General features: G+C 38.5%; 1 protein-coding gene across 1 annotated transcript in view; it reads right to left on the reverse strand.

Moving 5' to 3' along the window:
* The window catches only part of ITPRID1 (ITPR interacting domain containing 1), a 201,224-nt gene that overhangs the window by 61,077 nt on the left and 115,942 nt on the right, over positions 1–24,205 (reverse strand). Inside the window, 4 exon segments of the mRNA XM_060304947.1 lie at positions 6,274–6,317; positions 6,861–6,912; positions 8,191–8,332; positions 20,540–20,585. Coding sequence (XP_060160930.1) covers positions 6,274–6,317; positions 6,861–6,912; positions 8,191–8,332 — 238 coding nt within the window. The 5' untranslated portion in view covers positions 20,540–20,585.

Below are 24,205 nucleotides of genomic sequence, written 5' to 3' on the forward strand. Positions count from 1 at the left end.
TAAGATCTTTTTGTTGACTAGCTTTAGGGAAACCAGATGTGTGAGACAGAATTCTTGCCTCAGTGGCCTTTACAGTTTTGTTAATGAGGCCGATCATATACTAATAATTTGAGGCAGCACAGACCAAGTGTCATATGGGTAGAACCCATGATGAATGTCACTGATGTTCAGAAGAGAGACTGAGTCTCTTAGTGCAGATGTCAGGAAGGGCCTTACAGAGAATATGGGACTTGGGTAAAGTCTCAAAAGAAGGGCAAGAGGTAAACGGAACAGGAAAGACTTTAAGACAGGAGGAACTGGATGAAGAAAGAGAAAGAACTAGGTATAATGAGAGGAGAAAAGACTAGACAGTCTTGTAGAAAACTGGAACAGGTTATATTCACATTGTAATGGTCCTGGAAAGTCAGAGTGACATACTTGAGGGCAGGAGTCATATATTCTACATCTTTGCATCCTCCACCTTGCATAGTTCTCTGCTTTGAATGTTTTCATTTGATAAACATTATGCTTTCATATTATAAACATTCTTATAATATAGACAACAAATTTAGAAATCGATCTTGTAAGTTCTTATTATTTAATAGTTTTTTAAAAAATTAATTTATTGATTGATTTTTGGCTGCATTGCGTCTTTGTTGTTGTGCGTGGGCATTCTCTAATTGTGGCGAGCGGGGACTACTCTTGGTTGTGGTACTCGGGCTTCTTGTTGCAGTGGCTTCTCTTGTTGTGGAGCACGGGCTCTAGATGCGTGGGCTTCAGTAGTTGTGGCATGTGGGCTAAGTAGTTGTGGCTCACGGGCTCTAGAGCGCAGGCTCAGTAGTTGTGACGCACTGGCTTAGTTGCTCCGTGGCATGTGGGATCTTCCCGGACCAGGACTTGAACCTATGTCCCCTGCATTGGCAGGCACTTTCAGTCTGTATGTGTCCCTAGGTCTGAAGTGGGTCTCTTGTAGACAGCATATATATGGGTCTTGTTTTAGTATCCATTCAGCAAGCCTGTGTCTTTTGTTTGGAGCATTTAATCCATTCACGTTTAAGGTAATTATTGATATGTATGTTCCTATGACCATTTTATTAATTGTTTTGGGTTTATTATTGTAGGTTCTTTTCCTCTCTTGTGTTTCCTGCCTAGGGAAGTTCCTTTAGCATTTGTTGTAGAGCTGGTTTGGTGGTGCTGAATTCTCTTAGCTTTTGCTTGTCCGTAAAGCTTTTGATTTCTCCATCGAATCTGAATGAGATCCTTGCTGGGTAGAGTAATCTTGGTTGTAGGTTCTTCCCTTTCATCACTTTATCATGCCACTCCCTTCTGGATTGTAGAGTTTCTGCTGAGAAATCAGCTGTTAACCTTATGGGAGTTCCCTTGTATGTTATTTGTCATTTTTCCCTTGCTGCTTTGAATAATTTTTCTTTGTCTTTAAGTTTTGCCAATTTGATTACTATGAGTCTCGGCATGTTTCTCCTTGGGTTTATCCTGTATGGGACTCTCTGCACTTCCTGGACTTGGGTGGCTATTTCCTTTTCCATGTTAGGGAAGTTTTTGACTACAATTTCTTCAAATATTTTCTTGGGTCCTTTCTCTCTCTCTTCTTGTTCTGGGACCCCTATAACATGAATGTTGTTGCGTTTAATGTTGTCCCAGAGGTCTCTTAGGCTGTCTTCCTTTCTTTTCGTTCTTTTTTCTTTATCCTGTTCCGCAGCAGTAAATTCCATCATTCTGTCTTCCAGTTCACTTATCCGTTCTTCTGCCTCAGTTATTCTGCTATTGATTCCTTCTAGTGTATTTTTCATTTCAGTTATTGTATTGTTCATCTCTGTTTGTTTGTTCTTTAATTCTTGTAGAACTTTGTTAAACATTTCTTGCATCGTCTCGATCTTTGCCTCCATTCTTTTTCTGAGGTCCTGGAGAATCTTCCCTATCGTTGTTCTGAATTCTCTTTCTGGAAGATTGCTCATCTCCATTTCATTTAGTTGTTTTTCGGGGGTTTTATCTTGCTCCTTCATCTGGTGCATAGCCCTCTGCCTTTTCATCTTTTCTGTCTTTCTGTGAATGTGGTTTTTGTTCCACAGGCTGCAGGATTGTAGTACTTCTTGCTTCTGCTTTCTGCCCTCTCTACAATTATTTTTAATTAATAATATTTAAATCTTCATTATGTACCTCAAGTGTAAATGAAATAAGGTTTTATCAATACAAGAACACCCTTAAATGGAAGTGTCTCTTTTTGCCATCCAAGCTTGGCTCACAGAAATAAGGAAAAGCTAGGGATAAAATTAATGGCCATGGATTTACACCAGTATGCAGTATATTGGTTTCTGGTAAAAAGAGCATGAACTTTGAAATCAAACAGAATTCAAATCATGTGTCCACCTCTTTGGCTTTATGTGGTTTTAGGTACATCTCTTAACTTTACCGAGTCTCTGTTTCTTCAATATTTAATGAGGTTAATCAATCACCTTGTTTGAGAAATACTTCACAATATTTTTAAAATATGCAACAGGCACTCAATATATGATAATTACTAATTATTACTAATTATAAGTTTGAGACTGAAATGTATAGGGATCAGAAACCTCAGGAAAAACCTGAGTGAACCTCAGGAAAAAAAACAATAACCATGGAATTTTCCAACTCTTAAGGGCTAGTACCTCACTCATGTCAATTTTCCAAGAGTTTAGTTTCTTATAATTTAAAATTTCTGGAGTTAAGGTAGAATGGGCTTCTTATGACTTTCTAGAAAACTAATTTGATGCATCTTTTTTATTTTAAGATCCAGATGTGGCCATTTTTCATTTCTACGGATACTTGACTGACATTTAAAAAGTTAGCATTGTCCTACTTCAAAACATTTAAATTCATGAGGACTGAGTTGTGGCCGTAAAAGCCGGTACACAAGAGTCAGAAGACCCGGAGGGAGAAGTAGATGCCAGTGAACTGACCCACATTGTTCATGCTTTGACTTTTCTAGCAGGGACACTGATGCAGAGCTTTCCTCCCAGGATACTTCCAGGAGTGTCCATGCATAACACGAATGGTAAATTATACTATAGTCCTCTAGAGAGGAAACGTGGCTGCAGAGTCAGACAGACCCATGTTCAAATCTCAACTCACTTATCTACTAACTGCGTTACTTTGGGCAAGTTACTTAACGTTTCTGAGTCTCATTCTCCTCTTTGCAAAAGTTACTAATGATAATATCCACCACAGAAGATGGTTCTGGTAAATGAGATAATATACACAAAAAGTATCTAGACTGTGTGCCCTCCACATGTACTAATTTCATTCCCCTCTGGGAGCTCTACCTAGCATAATGGTGGTGAACAAGATAGGCCAACCAGATTCCAGTTTAATAAAAGTTAGACTTTAAAAAAAAATTAGACTTTAGGTAGCTGCAGAGCAGCATGAAAGCCAAAAAACCGCCATTAGAAGCGAAGACCTGACCTTGGCCATCTCAAGACATGGGAGGAAATCAGCAATAGGGCCACTGAAGCCTTATTCCACCTCTTCATTTTATTTGAGGTCCACTAGAATGCTTTCCATGGGAGGTGCTGGGTCCCCTGGAAGATGAGCAGGCACTTGGATATTGTTACACTTTAATGTATAAAGCCTCAGAACGATCACTGAGGGAAACCAGCCTCAGAGTGGTTTCTACTTGTAGTCAGTTGAATAGTATCCCCTCAAATTTCATTTCAGTATCTGAAATTTCATATCAGAATGTATCCTTTATCTGGAAATAGGGTCTCTGCAGATATAATTAGTAAAGGTGAGGTCATACTGGATAAGGGTGAGCCATAAATCCTAAAGCCAATGACTGGGGTCCTTAAGAGAATAGAGAAGACTCACAGGGAAAAGACAGCCATGTGAAAACAGAAGCAGAGCATGCAGTGATGTAGCTACCAGTCAAGGAATGCCAGGGTTTGAAGGGAACCACAAGAAAGAGGCCAGGAAAGATTCTTCCCTTAGAACTTTCAGAGAGAGAATACCTTGCTGACACTTTTTTTTTTTTCTCTCCATTTTCCCCTTTACTTATACTACAGACAGCATTTAAAATCTTGTTGCCATAGTTACTGATATTAAAGCACATACAAGAGAATCAAACCTGAAACTCTAAGAAAATATACTTGAAATAAAAGAAAAATCACTACAGTGAAACGTACTTATATATAATAATTTCCCACCTGACACTGTATTATTTTTCTTCCCTTAGAAGATATAATGATTGAACTATATCGTGCCCCCAAAAGGTTGCAGGATTTAAAGAACTTTAAAATGTTTCCTTAAAAGAGAACCTTGCTGACACTTTGATTTCAGACTTTCAGCTTTCGCAACTGTGAGAAAACAAATTTCTGTTTTAAGCCACCAAGTTTGTGGTAACTGGTTATGGCTTACCTAGGAACGAATGCACCACTCTGCATCATACTGAGATTGTGGGAGCTTTCACAGGATTTTCCCTCCAGCAGAGAATACTTTTCTTTCTCTTCTTCAGTTCCTTTTTGGTTCACCACAGTTTTCTCTCTGACACACCCCTCATGACCTTCAGCTCTCCAGTTTCTGCTACTACTGTTATAGTTTCCACTTCCGGGTGCGGTCCTCGGCTTCCCTAAGCTCAGGGTGCCTTGAGCTCATTGCAGCAAAACCAGCACACAGAGGGGCTGAGAGCATGCCCAGCCACAGGTCCCTCCACCCACCTCCAACCAGCTGTAACTAAAAATCGTGGCACTTGACCACCCAGATTCTCCACCTGCAAACACAGATGAACACCAGCCTTGCTACCACACAGGTTACTGAGTTTAAAATATGACAGATGAGGAAGGGCCTTGTAAAAGTGAAGGCTCAATTAAACTTGTAAGAAGCTATTCCATTACTATTAAAAACTTCACTAAAGACAAAGGACCTGGCAGATAGAAACTGCGCATGTCTGATCTCAGAGTCATCTTGTTACCCTTCTTTCCTCCAACTCTTCACCTCATGCTTTTACTTCATTGACTTGATTCAAAGGAGGAAGGGCCATGATTTGTCTTAATTTCTGGGAAGTGAAGCTTTTAATATAGTTACTGACAACCCCAGAACTGGTGCCAGGCCTCCTACTATAATCTGGGCAAGATGAAGTATCAGAGGGATATGAAATGCTGGCTGTATTTCTTAACTTCCTGCCTTTTCATGAGAATAAACTGTCAGGAACAAAGGTACTTAAATTCAATTTATTGGCAAACATCTTCAGAGATTTTTGGCATCATGGAACTTTTATATTTAAAAAAAATAAAGAAGCTTGGCAAAGGAGGAAATTTGAACAATATACCTAGATTTTTAAAGTAAAAATTCCTAAATTTAAACTGGTTTGTAGCCAATGGTCAATCTTAATTTAAGTGGCAGTGAAGGAAGTGAAATAATTAAAACCAGCCAAGTAAGTAGCAATTAGACTAATAATTTTCCCTCTAATCATTAAACTCCTTATTTATGTCATTTTTTACATGCATTATTTAGGGCATTACATCAATTTTAAAACACACTGTTTTCACATTTTAACATCTATGAAATCAGGATGTGTCTAGTAGTCAATGTTGCCTACTATAATGCCTAGTTATAATTGACAGGGATGACAAGGATGGTTGTTTTATTTTCCTATTGGAGTGGTACTTAAAATGTGGGTGCATTTTATGATTGAGGAGTCTTACAGTCTATGAAATACCGTATTTGACTTAATGAAGATGTAAACTGTGAAACCTGTAGTTAAATTTCTTTTTCTTCTTGTAATGTTCTTATCAAATCTCAATGTAACAAGTGTGATACACTTTCTGCCTCCGAAATACATATTTGTACTGTTTGCTATAGAATTCAGTCATTTGTTGTTTTTGAGAACAAATGCATCATTAGAAAGAGGATATAATTTTAAGAGTGAAGAATAGAAAGAAACTAGATTTAGAAATAAAAGTACAATACAGTGTCAGGAAAAATTAAACAATTTCATTTTCATTTCCATAATTACATCCTTGCAAAATGTCTTCACAGACCCAGTGAGTTTTCTGTTAGAGTCTGAGCTAATGATATGGCAAGAGTCCTTGTTTCTAGCTCCCAACCTGCTGCTGGATAACACCTATCTGTTCTGAGCTTGCCTTAAATATTAAAGAAAGTGATTGAGCTGAATGGTTTCTGAGATTTCTTTTCCATTTCTAGGAACCTCTGATAATTCTCATTTTTAGATTTATTCACACAAACATTTTAATACATCTCCTACTCAGGTCCACAAAGCATAACTGCTTCTGGGTTCTCTGGTCTTACCGATGTGGTCGATGGCTGGCTGAAGGTTTTCATTTACAGAGACACTATAAAGAAACAAAAGTATTGTGAGTCAAACAATGTGTGTAAATAAATTATGCTAAATTGCTCCTTAATTAAACAGAGTTATGCAGTTAGGCTTTATTATAAGAGGTCTTTTGGAAACCAATGAACAGCTGGGGGCTGAAATATTATTCTATTTTGTACTTTTTTTTTTTTTTTTTTGCGGTACGCAGGTCTCTCACCGCTGCGGCCCCTCCCATTGCGGAGCACAGGCTCCGGACGCGCAGGCCCAGCGGCCATGGCTCACGCGCCCAGCCGCCCCGTGGCATGTGGGATTCTCTCCGACCGGTGCACGAACCCGTGTCCCCTGCATCGGCAGGTGGACTCCCAACCACTGTGCCACCAGGGAAGCCCCTCTATTTTGTAGTTTTAAACCGATATATAACTTTTGCAATAACAGAGTAATCCTTCAAACACCCAGTTAAAATGAAAATCCCTACATGTCACACCTGTCCCTGAAGGATTACCCATACTGTTTTCATGGATCTTTGCAAGAAGGATGTGTAAGGGCATAAAGAAACACTTACAAGAATCCAGAGTCCAGCCAGTGCTGAATACTTTCTTGTTTGGAATCTTCTACTAATGAGAAACAGACCAGTTAGTCAAAGCATAACCAGCTAAAGTGATCCCACCCTGTTATTCAGCCACCACCTAATAGGTCTGGTTCCTAGTATTTAGTCACATGTTTCTATAAGCATATTCATTTTTTCCCCAAGGCAAAACTTCCGGTTTTCCATAATCAGCTTTTCCTGAAAATGAACTGTAAACTTGCCAAAGGACTAACTTAAAAAAAAGAGAGAAAGAAAAAAATGTGAAAAGGAAAAAAAAAAATCACCAAAGAGCAAGAGATGTTAGAATAATTTTTAAATTACCTGGTGTGAATACAAAGGGTGAAAAAGCATAGGAGACTTTTGCCTTTCTCTAGTTGGATATAAATCACATGGAGCCTCTCCTTACTGAATCACATTTCCATAAGGCAGCTAGCCAGTGATGTTCATTTGCAAGGAGTTCTCTGCCAGGTTAGGAACCAAATTTGCATTCATTCCAGGGGCAAATTGCACTACAGTCCCAGAATTGCCACAGGCACCCTGTGTCTTTTAAGGTGGATCTTTACCACTGGCTCAACAAATAGTCAACAGGCAAAAAGGAAGGGATATAAAAGCAGTTTTCCTGTAAATATTTGTTTCCATTCTGGTTGGTTACAGGTTACTCTGGGCTTATTTTCTTTGACTTTATCCTACGAAGCAGTGAGGTACCTGAATTACCCCCTCACAAGGTGTCTGGTGAACCAAAAAGGCCAAGTGGACATGGGAGGTGCTTAGTTTTCAACTGAGATACTGTGAAGGGATAGAATAAATTGGTGGTGGGCAAAGAAGAAAAGCCATCAGTTACATCATAAAAAATCAAACAAACAAAAAAATCACACTGAAGGGAGAAGTGTTTTCTTACTTATTACTCTTTAAACAATTAAAATTATTATCAACACCTTGTGCAAGACCCAGCAAATAAAAGCCTTTCAATAAAATGTTTGATGTCCTACGAAGCTTCATGTCTCTGGCATGGACTCCACATAGCTTTATGATCCTGGGGACTTAGGATGAGGGGATCTTGGAGTGGAAAGGAAGCAGAGTTCATTCGTTAGTTGGTCTGTTTCCATCAAGAAGGTCTGTGTCTTAGGTGTCTGTCGGGGAAGTCAGATGTGCCCATTTCATAGAAGTTTCTGGTATCATGCCAGGAATACTGGTATCTTCAAAGTCAAATCTTTGTTCCAAAATCATTTGCCCCCAGCCCAAAACCCCATATCCCTCACCACTCACAGTAGGTTGGATTCAAATATCCCTGGGGGCCCATTCTCACCCAGCATGGGGGCGGTGAGACTGTGGCTCTCCTCCTCAGAGCCAGGGGGCAGCTGCTCATCCAGGGGAGCCCATGTCCTCTTGGTGGACCTCAGGATGTCTCTCCTGCTCTTTTCCTGGTCTCCTTGAGACTTCTCCGCCATCTTTAAGAGAGTAATTCAACAAGCTAATTAAAAACACACACACAAACAGATTAGACACAAAGAGCTCAGCTTTCAGGCTTGGCTCAGTGAGAGGGAGAGGACGACAGGATTCACAATTCAATGAGTGGACCCAGCTTTACAATTTTTGGGAGCCTGGCTCACCTACCCAAGCAAGGTCCCTGTCTCAATGAGATAACTGTTTCTTTCTCAATGGAGAGGCAGCTGGAGACTAAGGACTAATGTGGTCTCACCCTTCACCAGGCCACATCCACACTCTGGAGGATTCAATCTGGTGGTCTGGGATGTGGATGGCAAGCAAAGAAACTGGACTGGAGGACCTACCCAGCCAAGGAGAAAGTTTAAAAGCATTGATTAACATAATATAAGTATCTTTCAAATTCATCCAACAGTTACATCGATGACAATATGTTTAGAGACCCAAAATGTAAAAAATAAGGGCTTTGGCTGAGTCTCATCTCTGCAATTTATTGTGTGGCCTTGAATAAATTATATAACCTCTCTGCATTCCCTTATTTTTAATTGGGGATCAATTGCACTGAATTTTAATAACTGTTAACTTCAGCAGAATACTTATTATGTGCTAGATTCTATGCTGAATTCTATAATCCGTTATTTAATTTAATTGTCAATGAAGGAAGTAATCTAATTGCTTTTTTTTAATGAATTTATTTATTTATTTTTGGCTGCATTGGGTCTTTGTTGCTGTGCACGGGCTTTCTCTAGTTGCCGCGAGCAGGGGCTACTCTTCGTTGCGGTGCGCGGGCTTCTCATTGTAGTGGCTTCTCTTGTTGTGGAGCACGGGCTCTAGGTGTGCAGACTTCAGTAGTTGCGGCGCGTGGGCTCAGTAGTTGTGGCTCACGGACCCTAGAGCACAGGCTCAGTAGTTGTGGCGCACGGGGTTAGTTGTGCTGCAGCATGTGGGATCTTCCCGGACCAGGGCTCAAACCCGTGTCCCCTGCATTGGCAGGCGGATTCTTAACCACTGCACCACCAGGGAAGTCCGGAAGTAATCTAATTGTCACAATTTTGTAGTAAATCTAAGAGCAGTGGGGTTAAATTGCTTACCCAAAGTCACACAACAACCAGGATTCAAACCCAGGCTCTGGACTCTAAGCATGTTCCCATGACAATTAAGCTGCACTACCTGCCCTGTATGATGGTTGGGACAATTGGGATGTTAATAAATACGTTATTTACATGGCACAAGAAATACAGGCTGTCCCCATCATCTCATTTGACATTTATTAATATAGTTGTGAGGCTCACAGAGTAGGAAAGGAGACAGAAGTTTAGAGAAGCTGTGTAAATTGTGTAAACTCCCCAGACTATCAGCACATAGAGAACAAAGGCCTCCTTCTTACTGGTTGATGTGTCAGTATTTGATTGAATTCTCAGCATAGAGTAGGTACTAAATAAATATGTACAAAACTAAAGTAGCAAAGCTAGAGTTCAAAACCACTAAACCGTGACTGAATTCCTTCCATGGCATCTACTTGAAATTGCATTAGTTTATTCTTCAAGTTTAGAGAAATGACCAAATAGTCAAATACCTACTTCAGCAGCATGTCTTGCATCCCTAAACTTATGCATAATCACTGATCACATGACATGTAGACGATCATTTCTAATCAGCATTTTAACAAGTCAAGTTGTTCAGGTTTATTATAAACATTTGAATATTTTCATTTAATTACAGATGAGCATTCCAGGTGCAATTGTCAATAAGGGTCTTCCTATATGATTTATACCTTAAAATTCTGTCATTCAGTTGAACTATAAATATACAATTACTGTTGCAATAATAAATTACTGCAAAAATTAATTGTAATGACTGTTAATTTTATGTTTAAAACAGCAATTGTTAAGAAATCTCAATTAATTAAAATTTAAGGCAAAGGGTGGATAGTTAATATCTATACTAATGGTAGGTCTTTTAGCCAGCTAACTTTAGAAAGTTAACTTTAGGAATATCTTCTGGGAGCAAATAAATGTTTATAAAAATTTCTATGATAACATAAGACAAAAATCATACAGAGATGATTATATTTCTAAAATTTACAGAATTATTTCATATGCTAGAATTTATAACATGGCAAAATAAAGTTTAGAAACTACATTTAATTTTTAGTTGTTTAATTTTTGAGTAAAAAAATAGTCTCTTTGGTAATGCCTTGTATCTTGTATGTGTGAATTATAATAAAAGCATCAACTCTGACAGTACAAAATCTCACAAGGAGGAAACCTCCAAAATGCTCAACAACATTCATGAAATATCAGACTCCATAAAGGATCAGGGCTTGAAGGAAAGAATAATGTATTACAAAAAAATAAGATTCCCCCAGTAATCTTGCTCCTCCACTGACCTCAGCTGAAAGTCAGTTTCTGTTTAGCACGAAGATTTTGCTTTGTAGTGGCAGCAAGGACTGTCAAGCAGTTCAGTCCTCAAATTGCTGCTTCTGTACTATAATGTTGAATTTTCACCTAGCTACCACTTTCTCAAACACAACACTGTAAAAGTCATCCAGATTTTAGATAATGGTGCTGCTTTATTCATATATCCCCAAACTTCCATTCTACAATGGCATGTGTGACCTCAGCCACCAGCCTTGCACAGCCAGTGAGGATACGCTCCCTGCCTGCTCAGCTGTACTTGGCTTTAGAGCAGGAAAAAGCTTGCCAAGGAAAGTGGGAACCCTTGCTAAAAGCAAGGGTCAGGGACAGGTTTGTAAAGAAAAACTCATTTGTTCCCTCTGTTATAGTGGATGCCTTCCCAGTTAGTAAACAAATCTGCTTCTGGAAATGTATTCTCTGATGCTTGAATGACCTTGCTTTGGCATCCACTGGCTTGACCCACAGAGAGTCCTTTGGAAAGGGACACAAATCAGGTGGCAGGCCCAAATAGTCCAGTGGACTGACAGGGCAGAAGTTATGTCATGTGGCCTCTGCTGACTCATCTAGTTAACCCCTCCCCAGGACCGCTTGGAACCTAAGTCTTGCCAGCTCTGACTTGGCCCAAAGTGAATCCTCATTCTGGATTGCGTTGCCTCCTGTGCCTGAGAGGCCCTCCTCTCTCTTCAGTTCCCTTGTATTATGATTACTATGTCATTAATCGTTATGTGTATAAAGAACTGCCATTAACACGGGAAATTTCTTATATTATCTAGTTTAACTGAAAAAAACAAGAGGATGTGAAACTATATACGCATCAAGAACTCAATGTTGCAAGAACAAAACAAAACAAGACAGAAACCAATGTATTGAAGAGACAAAAAGTAACGTACTGAAATGTTATCAGAGTTTCAAAATTTTTTAAATAGTCAAAATGAGAAAAAATTGGCTTTGTTACATTAATATTACATCACATTTTCTTTCACTTGAGCAAATTCAACCATACATGATACTCAGAGCAGTGGTAATGATCCCACCTTTGTCCTCTGGAATTATTTAACTTTTTGCACCTCTACGCAAACAGGTTGTCTTGCCAAATTGGTAGTTCGTACTGCGGAATAGAGGTTGTGCTTTATTGACCTCTGTATTTCTCATAGATCCCAGCACAGCATTTTACCCAGAGTAAATAATCTTTAACTATTAGTTGCTTGCTTGGTTATTTGGGAAAGGAACGTGCAGTTGGCTTAGCTAGTATTCTTGGTTGGTATGTGGTTAAAAGAGCAAGTGTTTTCAGATCAGATAACTCCAAGTTTTAATCAGCTCTGCTGCTTTTCTGACATCTCCTTGGGGAAAATTTCAAATTCCTCTGATAATCTGTTTCCTCATCTCTGTAACGAGTATGAAATAGTAACTTCATAGGGTTGTTGGGAAAATTTAATGAAAAATGTATATAGAACAATCAATACCCATATTGGTCAATTTTTTTTTTTCTTTTTTCTTCTCTTCTTTATGTTGCCTCTTATTGTTCTGGCAAGAACTGTCAAGTAAAGAAGATGAATCAACAACCAATGCAATAGTTTTTCTCATAGGAGATAAATTTGACACTTATTTTGTAGATAACCCATGTCATCTTGAGATTACTTAGTTTGGGTAATTGAGAAGTAGATATATTTGGGGAGTATGAGAATAAAATAATTCTGTGACCATGAGAATGCAGATTTCCCTGAGACTAGTTAGAGGTTCATATCAGAGTTTGGAAATTCCCTTAACTATGGACTTAATTTCAAGGTTATAACTACAGGCTGTAGCTCTAGCCTTGGCTACCACTTCTGAATGAGCCCTGTGGTCAAGAAGAGAACTTCATAATGAAAGAACAGCCCCAAGGCATTCTGGGTCCACAAGGGAACTCACGATCTCTATGTCTCCCTCTGGATTCTTGTTATCACAGCCTTTGTTCAAGCCTTCGTAAGATCTCACATAGTATCCAGGCTTGCCTTTCTCCCCTCCATCTTCCATGTGTAATGCCTTCCCTAGTAGCAGGATTTAAGAGAAGTCTACATAGAGCCATGGGCTCCAGGAAGACCTGTCCCTTTTCCAGCTGTAATGCCATTCACAGACATTTGAAAAGGAAGCCCCCAGAGTTCCTTATATTCTCAAAAAGATAATTACCATGAGCCTCAGTACCACTCACCTCTCTTCACAAACTAAGAGATCAGTACTCAGAGGCTGACACTCAAAGAGAACTGATTTACACTTCTTGCCCTAGGAGACCACAGGATTAATCCCATCATGCCCTAGAGCCATGTTCATATGGCAGTGAATGTTGCCTCATCTGGCCCAATCTCCCACCCTTTCAGGACTCTCCTAACCCTTGTGCCCTCTGGAATTCATGGATTAGAACCCACCAAATCCCCTTTATCTGAAGCTCTTCACTGAATGTCCCTTCAATTCTTTCTCTAATTGAAACCTGGACACAGCTTCCTTTCTCACTGTCTCAAGTTGTGGCTTTTTCTTTTTTGCCCATTGAATTAGGAACATAGTCTTGAAGATGGTATAAATTTCCTTCATGTTCTTCATTGCTGCTTTCAGATCTTGTTTCCTCTGTCCTTTGAAGAACATGCTATCAGACTATGTAGGACATCAACATCTAGGACATTTGCCCCATTTACTGAAACTTTTAAGATGGTATTTCTGTCATCTTTCTGGAAGATTTCATTATCAATCTAGATGACTTATCAACAACTGAGCACTCAGTTTAATAATCTGTCCACTTTTCATATCTGGAGAAAACCACAATTTGAAAAGAGAATGCACCCAATGTTCACTGCAGCACTATTTACAATAGCCAAGACATGGAAGCAACCTAAATGTTCATTGACAGATGAATGGCTAAAGAAGATGCGGTGTATATACATAAAATGGAATACTACTCAACCATAAAAAAGAATGAAATAATGCCATTTGCAGCAACATGGATGGACCTAGGGATTATCATACTAAGTGAAGTAAGCCAAACAAAGACAAATATCATATGATATCACTTATATGTGGAATCCAAAAAAAAAAAGATAGAAGTAAACTTATATGCAACACAGAAATAGACCCACAGACACAGAAAACAAACTTATGGTTACCAAAGGGGAAAGGAGGGGAGGGATAAATTAAGAGTTTGGGATTAAACATATACACTACTATATATAGAATAATCAACAAGGACCTACTGTATAGCATAGGGAACTATACTCACTATTTTATAATAACCTATAAGGGAAAAGAATCTGAAAAAAATACATATAATTATTATATATATATGCATTTATAACAATCACTTTGCTGTACACCTGAAACTAACAATATTGTAAATCAACTATACTCCAATTAAAAAAAATCTGCCCACTCTCAACAATCCTTCACTCTACTTGATTCTCATACTTCAACATTGTAAATGAACATCCTTTTAAATCCCAGTTTCAAGCATCCCCTGTCACCACTATTCTACTCACATCTTTGCCTGGGCACAATCACCGGGTCATTCCCTTCAGCTTACAACATGGTATAATGTTTCCCATCTTAAAATAATCCTCCATTGACCCTTTCAATTCAACCGATGATGATTCCCAAATTCACGTTTCCAAATCTGGTCCACAGCTTCAGAATAAGGTCCCTGAGACTCAGAATGGGGTATTCCCAGTTACGTGACATCTCCACTTAGATACTTATAGACAGCTTTAATTTAATATGTACCGCACTGAATTCTTCGTTCTTTCCTTGACTTCTACATGACCCTCCCACGTACCTGCATCTATTACAGTGTCTGTCTCAATAAATAGCACCACTATTCAAGTAGTTGCTCAGGCCAAGAACTTGTGAGTCTTCCTTGATTCCTCTGTTCCTTTCACATCGCACATCAAGCCATTAAATTGAGAGAGAGAGGCAGACAGACAGACAGACAGACAAAGGAGCCCTTGCAGTACATCTCAGACCAACCACCTTCACTGGTATCAACCTGATGTGAATCAGAACTTGTAGTTTCACGTGGATCATAGCAAAGATTCCCATCTACACCTCCCATTCTCTTTATAACCCACTCAAATCAGCATAATAATGGTCAACTATCAGTTCTTATCATTTTAGAATTTTCAGCAGCATTTGATATAGCTGACCCCTTCCTCTTAATGGAAACAGTCTTTTCATTTGTTTCTTAATACCACAATTTCCCAGGTTTCCTCCTATCTCACTCAAAGCTTTTTTTTGTTTCAAGCTCTTTTGCTGGTTTTCTCCTTTCCAACCTCTAAATTATGGATGGTCTATACCACAGTCCTCAGCCGTCTCTCATCCTCTCTATCTACTTGCTCTCCCTACATGAGTGCGGCTTTAACTGCTACTCTCTAATTCCATAGTTCAGTGTAAATCACTATTAAAGTATTTTTACATTGTTTTATAAGTCTGCTTAATGTCTGTTTAACAACTCTGCTTAACCATCTCTTTTTCAGGACAGAGATCTTAGCTCTCATATCATAATTATGTGGAAAAGATAATGTATGTTTGTTGACTGACTGAATGAATGCCAACAAGGGATTGAGAATATCAAAGAAAATCTGGTTATGAAATGATTAAGAATGGTTTGGTATTTAGCAGTTAAACAACTTATCAGAAGGTGCAACTTGCCAGGAATGGGTATACAGAATCAGGGAATAGTGCACTGTGGATCTGAATTTTAAAAGTGATAAGTTTTTATATATATATTCATATACACACACACACATGCATATATATATATATATATATATATAACATCACCATTTTGAAGCAGAATTTTCTGTCATCACTTGATGCCCACTTCTGCCATTTTGACCAAAACTATCTAAGTAGATACCTTTTTCTACTCTTCTCTTATGAGCCTTCCAACAGCTAACAAGCAGATGAAAGATATTAATTCATCACCAGGGAAATTAATCAACAAATAGTTAATTGGTATATGACATTGGGCATGTAGTTTCAAGTTGTCTTGGGATGTAATTTCTTCTTGCATGATATGAGAGAATTGGATGAGATGAGATAATTCCATCAGTCGATTATTCAATTTCTAGCCTCCACACAAACTGTTTAATATTTGACCAATGGAGCTCATATTTAAAAAATATTTTAAAGCTATATTCATCAAAACTATAAAAGTGAGAAGAATAAAACATTGTTCCTATTACTCACAAGTTTGGAAGACCACTCAAAAACTCAAGCAACAAACCCAAGCCAGGAATGCCCTTCTGCTCTTCCTACCTATCCAAGTATCAAAGTCCCACAAATACTTGTAAATGTTCCCAAATGATTCAGTGAAGTAGAGGGAATAGAGTGTTCTGTCATCACTCTGCTGGGAGGAACAAGCAGTCTGTGATGACTTGTTCTGTGGGTGGTTTCCTCCCACCAGGAAATATGTGAAGGGTGCTCACTCCTGCCATTTAGGAGCAAGCTGGATCTAAAGACAAGGCAGTTGTGCCCAAGTTGGAAACCAAAGTCAGTTCTCTTGGACTTGGAGTTTTCCTCTTTTGCTGGGGAAAATACGCAAAAGATTATTATTTCAAGAACCTTATATACAGCTTCCTGGAAACTTGAAATGACTCTGAGGCTGGTAAAGTTGGATCGAATGATCCATCTACTGCTAGCTCTGTTCCAATCCCTTTCCAGCTTTAAAGAGATTTTTATTTCTCAGTGATCGCCTCCTTTGTCATCATTTCTACTCTTGTCTTCTAAACATTTGCTTTGCTTCATGCTGGGGGGGAGGATGAAAGGATGTGGGGGCATCTATGCACTACTTCTGGTCTCCCATTTCAACATAATTGCAGCCTAGTTTCCTTCATGTACATCATATTCTGGATACACAGAACTACTTGTTCCCAAATGTGCCCTCCTCTCTGATCCCACTGGGTACAGATCCTTCTATAGTGCTGCCCCTTCTCCTTACTGGATACCATCTCATTGAGTTCAAACAGAACTTATTCTGTAGAACTTTTTCTCCTTATCACTCTCCACTCCCGCCCCAGCCTCCTTCTGGAACTCACAGCAAACTGTGTGACCCCTTATTGTAGCACTCTTCACACTCAAGTTAAGTAGTTTTTTTACACTTCTGCCTTTCTCACTCATCTAAATGGACTTGTTGGGGACAAGGACCATGACTTCCTCATTTTTGTATCCATGATACTTAGTCTAGGACATGGATAATGATAGGTGATTAGCAATAACTGCTTAATGAATGTATAATTACTTCTGACCCTGGACTCTGTCTTTGCTCAAAATTGTGGGAACTGTGAGTTACTCATCTTTGTAGTCTTCATCATTTTAGGCAAGGTACTGTATACCTGTAGTTGCTCATAAAAGCACATGGTATAAATGAACTATAAGTTAAATAAATTCAATAATGATATCTACTAATTCAATTCAGTTCAGTATTTTACTGTCTACTGTGTACAAAGAAACTTTGAGGAGCTTACAGTATAACAAATAGCATTTATTAACTACATATTGTGAAGCTGAATATGCATTTTAAAAGAAGTACAACTGTTCTCAAAAATTAAAAGAGGAAAACGTTCTTTTAGGGGCATAAGAAAAGGCTTCTTGGAAGCGAAAGTATTCATTCTGGCTCCTGAAGATGGGATAATGGGTAGGCAAGCATTCGAGACAAGGGGTTCAAAATACATGTAAGCAATGATAGCATAAATTTTACCAAAGGGCTATTAACCGGTGACTTTGCAACAATTAAACAGATGTTCTTCAGTGTTAACTTACTGAAATCTTGTGGCATCTTATATGATGGTGTGATGATTAATTTTATGTGTTCACTTCACTGGGCCACAGGGTGCCCAAACAGCTGGCTAATTATTATTTCTGGGCGTGTCTGTGAGGGTGTTTCCGGAAGAGATTAGCATTTGACTCAGTAGATTGAGTGATGCAGATTGTTCTCCCCACTGTGGATGAGTATCATTCAATCTGCTGAGGGCCTGAATAGAAGAAAAAGGTGAAGGGAAAGTTCTTTTTCTCTGCCTGATTGATTGAGTTGGGACATGAGTCTCCTCCTGCTTGGAAGTCGGATTTATACTATTGACGCTCCTGGTTCTCGAGTTTTGGACTCAGATGGGAACCTCACCACCAGCTTTCCTGGGTTTCTAGCTGGCAGATGACATATCATGGAACTTCTCAAGTTCCCTTATTGTGTGAGGCAATTCCTTATAATAAATCTCTCGACAAATAGATAGACAGACACATAGATAGGTAGGTAGAGATATTTTTTCTCTGCATATATCTATGTCTGTATCTATCTACATATCTCTGTATCTATGTTCTGTTTCATTTCTCTGGAGAAAGCTGACCAATGCAGATGTTTATTTCTCTCTCTTTTTAAAAACATCTTTTATTTATGAAAAAAGATTTTTTAATAGATCTTTATTGGAGTATAATTGCTTCACAATACTGTGTTAGTTTCTGTTGTACAACAAAGTGAATCAGCCATATAGTTGGGCTCTATCACACTTTCCTTCCATCTACCTTTCCTAATAACCTTTGCAAATGACTGGTCCAGCAATTTGCTTTAAGATCTTTAGGTGCATACACCTCAAGTTTAAAAGTATACTGTTACACAATAAAAACTGCATCATATTTCAGTTCAATAGGAAACTAACACGATGGTAAAGATCTTAATTATATAAATGAGAAAGTATTCACAAAGAAATAGCTGATAGTGAAGAGAAGAGATCAAGATTTAAGCCAACTCTTGTCCCTAAACACGCTTTCCTCCTAGACTTCTTACAGAGGCAAATTCTAGCAGTATTCTTTACTCCTTTGGTATCAGAGATGCCATCATTGTTCCCTTCCCACTGTGATCATAACCATAAAATCTCAGGGAATGTAGCAAAGGGAACAGATCTTATTCATTATAAATGATCTTAAGAAACTGTCATGATATTACAGCTTCGTACCCACTGACTGTGTTGGGAAGACAAACTCTTCCCGGATAAAATCTGCATATGCAGAAATAAGTTATGTATGCATTGTGAAAAAGATTCCTGCATTAAGGCAGGAAGACTCTGTACTATTTCTTACAACCAACAGTATGTGAATTTACAATTATTTCTAAATTAAATGTTAATTAAGAAACAAAAAATAAAACAAAAGAAAAAGAGTCCTAAACAATTCATCAAAATAAATTTCAATAGTGTTAATGATTTAATGTGAAAAAATGAAATACAAATAGTCCTAGAAAAAAATATTGTATTTTTTCTAATCTTGAGGTTGTAAAAGCCTGCAGAGAAATGACACCAAAGGCAATGAAGGGAAATCATGATGGATTTCACCAGATAAAATTTTTAAATTTACTGTGGCAAAAATAGTAAACATGTCAAAATGTTTTAAAAAATGTAAAAATATTTGCAGTATATGTGACATTAAAAGTTTTCATATCCTTAATGTATGACATGCAATTACAAATCAAAAAGAAAAAGATACATGGAAGTAGAAGCAGTGTAATGATCAGGCAATCCAAAAATAGAAAATCTATGAATGACTAAAAAATGTAAATGTAATGTCATTATTATTTAAGAAAAGGAAAACTAAAAAGAGAATGAGTTACCATATTAGATTTTCAGATAGAAATTCATTAGCGTGAGAATAGCTGACTCATTATGATTATTTTTGACCATTGCTTCCTCCTTTTAAGGTTTGAGTCCCACTATTAAATCATTTCCTAACATAATAAGACTGATAAGTAGGTGATCTTTTGACGGAACTTTATAATGAAAGGTTGTTTTTTATTTCAATTAATTAATTTATTTACTTATGGCTGTGTTGGGTCTTTGTTTCTGTGCGTGGGCTTTCTCTAGTTGTGGCAAGCGGGGGCCACTCTTCATCATGGTGCGCGGGCCTCTCACTATCGCGGCCTCTGTTGTTGCGGAGCACAGGCTCCAGATGCGCAGGCTCAGTAGCTGTGGCTCACGGGCCCAGTTGCTCCACAGCATGTGGGATCTTCCCAGACCAGGGCTCGAACCCGTGTGCCCTGAATTGGCAGGCAGATTCTCAACCACTGCGTCACCAGGGAAGCCCCGTGAAAGGTTTATAGTGAGAAAAATGCATACTCTTTTTTTTTTTTCCTTACAATTCTTCAATTTTCATCCCTGAATCAAATTGCCTGGCTTGTCAACTAAAAAATACAGGGTGTTCTGTTACATTTAAATTTCAGGTAAAAAATAAATAGTTTAGCATAAGTATGGGTCATACATTATTTGGGACCTATTCATACCAAAAAATCTTGCTGTCTATTTAAAATTCAAATGTTAACTGGGTGTCTTGTATTTATCTGGCAAGCCTATCCTTGAATCAGCTTTCTCTACTCTTGCAAAAGAAGTTTTCACTTCTACAGCAGTTTCCACCTGTACCGGAAAGCCCACATGGCCTGAGCACATCAAGCTCAGTTTTCATATTTAGTGAATTAACGGATTAGTTAAAAGCCAAAGAGTGTAACTCTTTTGCTTCATCTTAATGAATTAGACTTCCTTCAGATAATAAGGGAAAAGTGACACAAATGATCCAAGATACAAACAATAGATACAAAAGGATGGAAATATAATTTCTGCATCTCAGAAACATTGCTTGAAATAATATTCACAACATAGAAGAAATAAGCTAACCATTTTGAGCCTAGAGCATTCCCATCCCCTGTGTTTTAGACCTTTCTGTGTTAATGGCAGCCACCCAGGCAGTCACAGGGATGCTGAAATCATCTGGGCCAGAACCCATGACGATTAGATTTCTTACCTTATTGCTAATAGTCTCTCTTCCTAGGAATCACTCCGTCACACAGCTGCAGGTAAAAAAAAAAGTTTCAGAACATGCCACAGCTGCCCTTTCATTCCAACTGAGAGAAAATGAGAACAGAGAACTAATATCCCCTCCCCCACAACAAACAAACAAACAAATGATAAAAGTTACTCTACCAGAAGAAAGGAATCTCAGCAGAGAAGTGGCCCTTGTAGTTAGTTTGCTGTAGTTGTTCTCAAAGAGTGTTTGTAGTGGTCTTGGATGCTTTCCTGTCTCCTTGAGCATCACAGCTGCTAACATTAAAAAGCCTTTGTGACAGAACTGTGATCTAGGTTTTTATTTGTGCCTATTTAAAAGTTAGTCATAGAAAGCCAGGACAGTCTGCTTGCAAAGATCCGTGGTCAAGTTGGGGATAAAGATATGTAGTGATTCCCTTTACCCTCCCTTTTAAGGAAAGAAAGCAGCAAGAAAGTACTAGTTAGAAATAGCAGAAGTTATTAGTAAGAAGTCCTGGACTCAGAGGAATGCATAGAGAATGGATACAATGATTCCAGTTGTGTTTTTATTTCTATGAATCCTCTTGCTGTCCCTTTAATGCCCTCTGACCTGTTGGCAGTAGCATCAGGTCTGAATGCAAGACTGGGAAGCACTTTACTGAGGAAGTAAAGCAAACCTGTCTTCATTTGGTTACCATGGTTATGGTACTGTGTGTTACCAACCTGATGATTTGCATTGCAAACCATCACTGGAAATGAGGACAGTGGAACTTGATATTCCAGGTGGAGAGGTTCAATTCACAGGAACTTCTACCGGAAAGTTCAGAGCAAATATACACACATACTCCCAAACCCATGAAGAAGAGGACCAAACTGTAAGGGCTAACAGTCAGTCTTATCCTCCATGGAATTTCAGTATCTATGAAGTATTTTAGTTGAAAGATCAGACAATTTCATTTTAGAAAGGTAAATAAGCACATTATTGGCCTCATTAAAAAAAATTAAATTTCACAGTCACATTCAGCATGCATTCTTGTGAAAGACATAATGCTAAAGCACTCCCTAAAAATTATTCTATCCTGAATCACGCATGCCAACAAATAGCCTTCATTTTGAAAAGCTTCATTAGCAGAGTTTGAAATGATGGAAAAGACCGTGTGCATTTCAACTTATATTTAACTTCAAACAAACAGGAACCCCAATATATAAAAGGAGAGTGCTGAGGTTGTCTTCAAGAGGAATGAGTGGAAAGGGCCTCATCAAATCTTCCCTCTCCCTCTATGACAGCTAGTGAGGTTCCTCTGTAGAGCTCCTAATATTAGTGGGTAGAATGCTAATGGCCCTATAAACTGGCCAGAAACCTATCCTGCGAGAAACTCTTGTCTTTTAGGCTTCTCTCACCTCTTCACCACCAGGTTCTAAGACCCTTACTCTCGGAAGCCCAGGAGTCTCTCGAGGCCTGAGATAACACCACAGCCACCTTTTCCTCCTGTGGCATCCACAACCCACTCAGCCCTAGGAAGAGCAGAACTTTTGTCTTGGACAAAGACTAACTGGCAAAGCATACTTTAACTGAAGTATCACGTGCAGAACTACACTTGGAAAATGGAGTCCATAGTTTAACAGTTTTCATTTTAATAAAAGAGTTTTTTTTTAATGCAAATAGACATTCAATTGCACCCACAAAGAAATCCTCAACTAGCCATATTTTAGTTGCCTATTATTTATATATGTATTATTTATGCAGATCACTTATTGGGAAGTTGCAGTACACGATGGATTGAAATCTGCATTAGAAATTAGGAGAATAGGACCCTATCTTAACCCAGTTCCTACTAGAATGGTCTTGGGAAAATCAATTCCTCTTCAGAGACATAGCTAATTTGGAAAAATAATGTGTACATTACTGAATTTTTAAAAAAGCTCTCTGCATGAAAATTAAAGATATCATATTGTATCAAAGTCTGTGAAACAAGGGAAACTGATAGCCAATACATTGTTATTCTATGAACAGTCTTCCAAATAAAACACCTTCCTTCTAGTTCTGTTCCCTAGCATGCAGAATAATTTCTTCCTTAGTAATAAAGAAATACTTAAAGTTGAATGAGTTCACTCCCTATGGGAGAGGTAATAAAGTAAATCAAAGTGACAATAGAGTTGCTAAATTTTGGGGGGTAAAAGGAGAGGGTTCTATGGAATCTCATAGTTAGAGTCCTCAGCCCAGGTTTGAGGGTTTGGAAAAAGCATCCTGGAAAACATGGAGTCTAAGCTTGATCCTAAGGGAGATCAGAAGTTAGTCAAGGAGGTGAAGAAGAAGGGAAATAAGCTAAAGGGGGTGCTCCAATTAGTAGGGAGATGAGGGTAGGGCAAAAATGCGACTGGAAAACCCATATATTTTCCATATTTTCAATAAGTGTATCATTCTCATAACCTTGATCTCTTTGGAAATTCTGTAATACAATGGCAGGGATAAGGAAAGTGAGACCCAGAAAAGCTAGTGATTTGAGAATATCACAAAATGAATTTTTGGTATATTACGCCCTGGAATTAAGGTCTCAGGAATCCCTTTCCTAATGCTTCTACCATTAATGGGTCGTCCTGGGAAAACAGGCTAAAAGAAGAGGCACAAGTTTAATGTCTTTCCAATTAACTGAGTTTACTTGTGGTTCCATTTGTCTGGGGTAGCCTTCTTAGGAATGCCAGTAAGTAAACATAAGCTCCTATCCTCTGCATGGGGTGGGGAGAAGGAGGGCGATCCAGGCAGAGGGAACAGCATGTGCAAAGGTCTGGGGGCCAGAGAGAGAATGGTGCACTTGAAGAATTGCAAGAGTCTAAGTATGGTTACTGCATAATATATGAAGAGTCAATGTCAAGTGATATAGCTGGTGAGAAAAGGAGTAAGCAGATCATAAAGGCTTCGCATTCCATTAAGAGATTTGAACTTTATTCTGAGGGTAGTGAGAAGTGACATTATCAGATTTATATGCTAAAAAAAGATCCTCTTGCTTTAATATGGAGAATTCAATGAGTGGAAGGAACATGACTAAAGACAGGAGGCTGGGGACCAGGTGAGATGCAATACTGACTGCAGCCATAGCCCCACGGTTAAAGACATGAGTTACTTTAGAACCATGTGTGAGAAAAAATCAGCAGGTCTTATTAACTGATCCACTCTGTGGGGAAAGACAGTGGTCAAAGATTTTTCTCAAGTATAGGTTTATAAAGGGATCTAGTGTGTTTTGTTTACAAATATAGAGTTTGGGGTTCCCATGGAAACACCAAGGGGAAGTATCAGTATGCAGTTTGGATACATGAGTGTGTTCAGTAATGAAGTCTGGGTTTACATGCATGTCCAGTAACAAAATAGCTTCTAATTGAAGCCAAGGTGACAGGTGAGTTCACTACAGGAAGGACTGTGGAGTGAAAGTAGGTCCTAGACCAAGATGGAGAACAAGATGAAGGGAAGAATTAAGAGTGCCAAAATCAGAAGCGGGCTTGTAAGCTCTGGAGAACTGAAACCTTTGATCTACATGAGAAGCCAAGTTACAATCATCAGGCAGCTTGATGAATCTACAATAGAGTCAATTGTATTGTTGAAATGTCTAATGGGTTCAAACTATCAGAAGGAGACACAACAGTTGAAACTTTTGATTCAAAGTTTCTCAAA

This window comes from Globicephala melas, chromosome 9, assembly GCF_963455315.2.
Source record: "Globicephala melas chromosome 9, mGloMel1.2, whole genome shotgun sequence".
In the NCBI taxonomy this organism is placed as follows: domain Eukaryota; kingdom Metazoa; phylum Chordata; class Mammalia; order Artiodactyla; family Delphinidae; genus Globicephala; species Globicephala melas.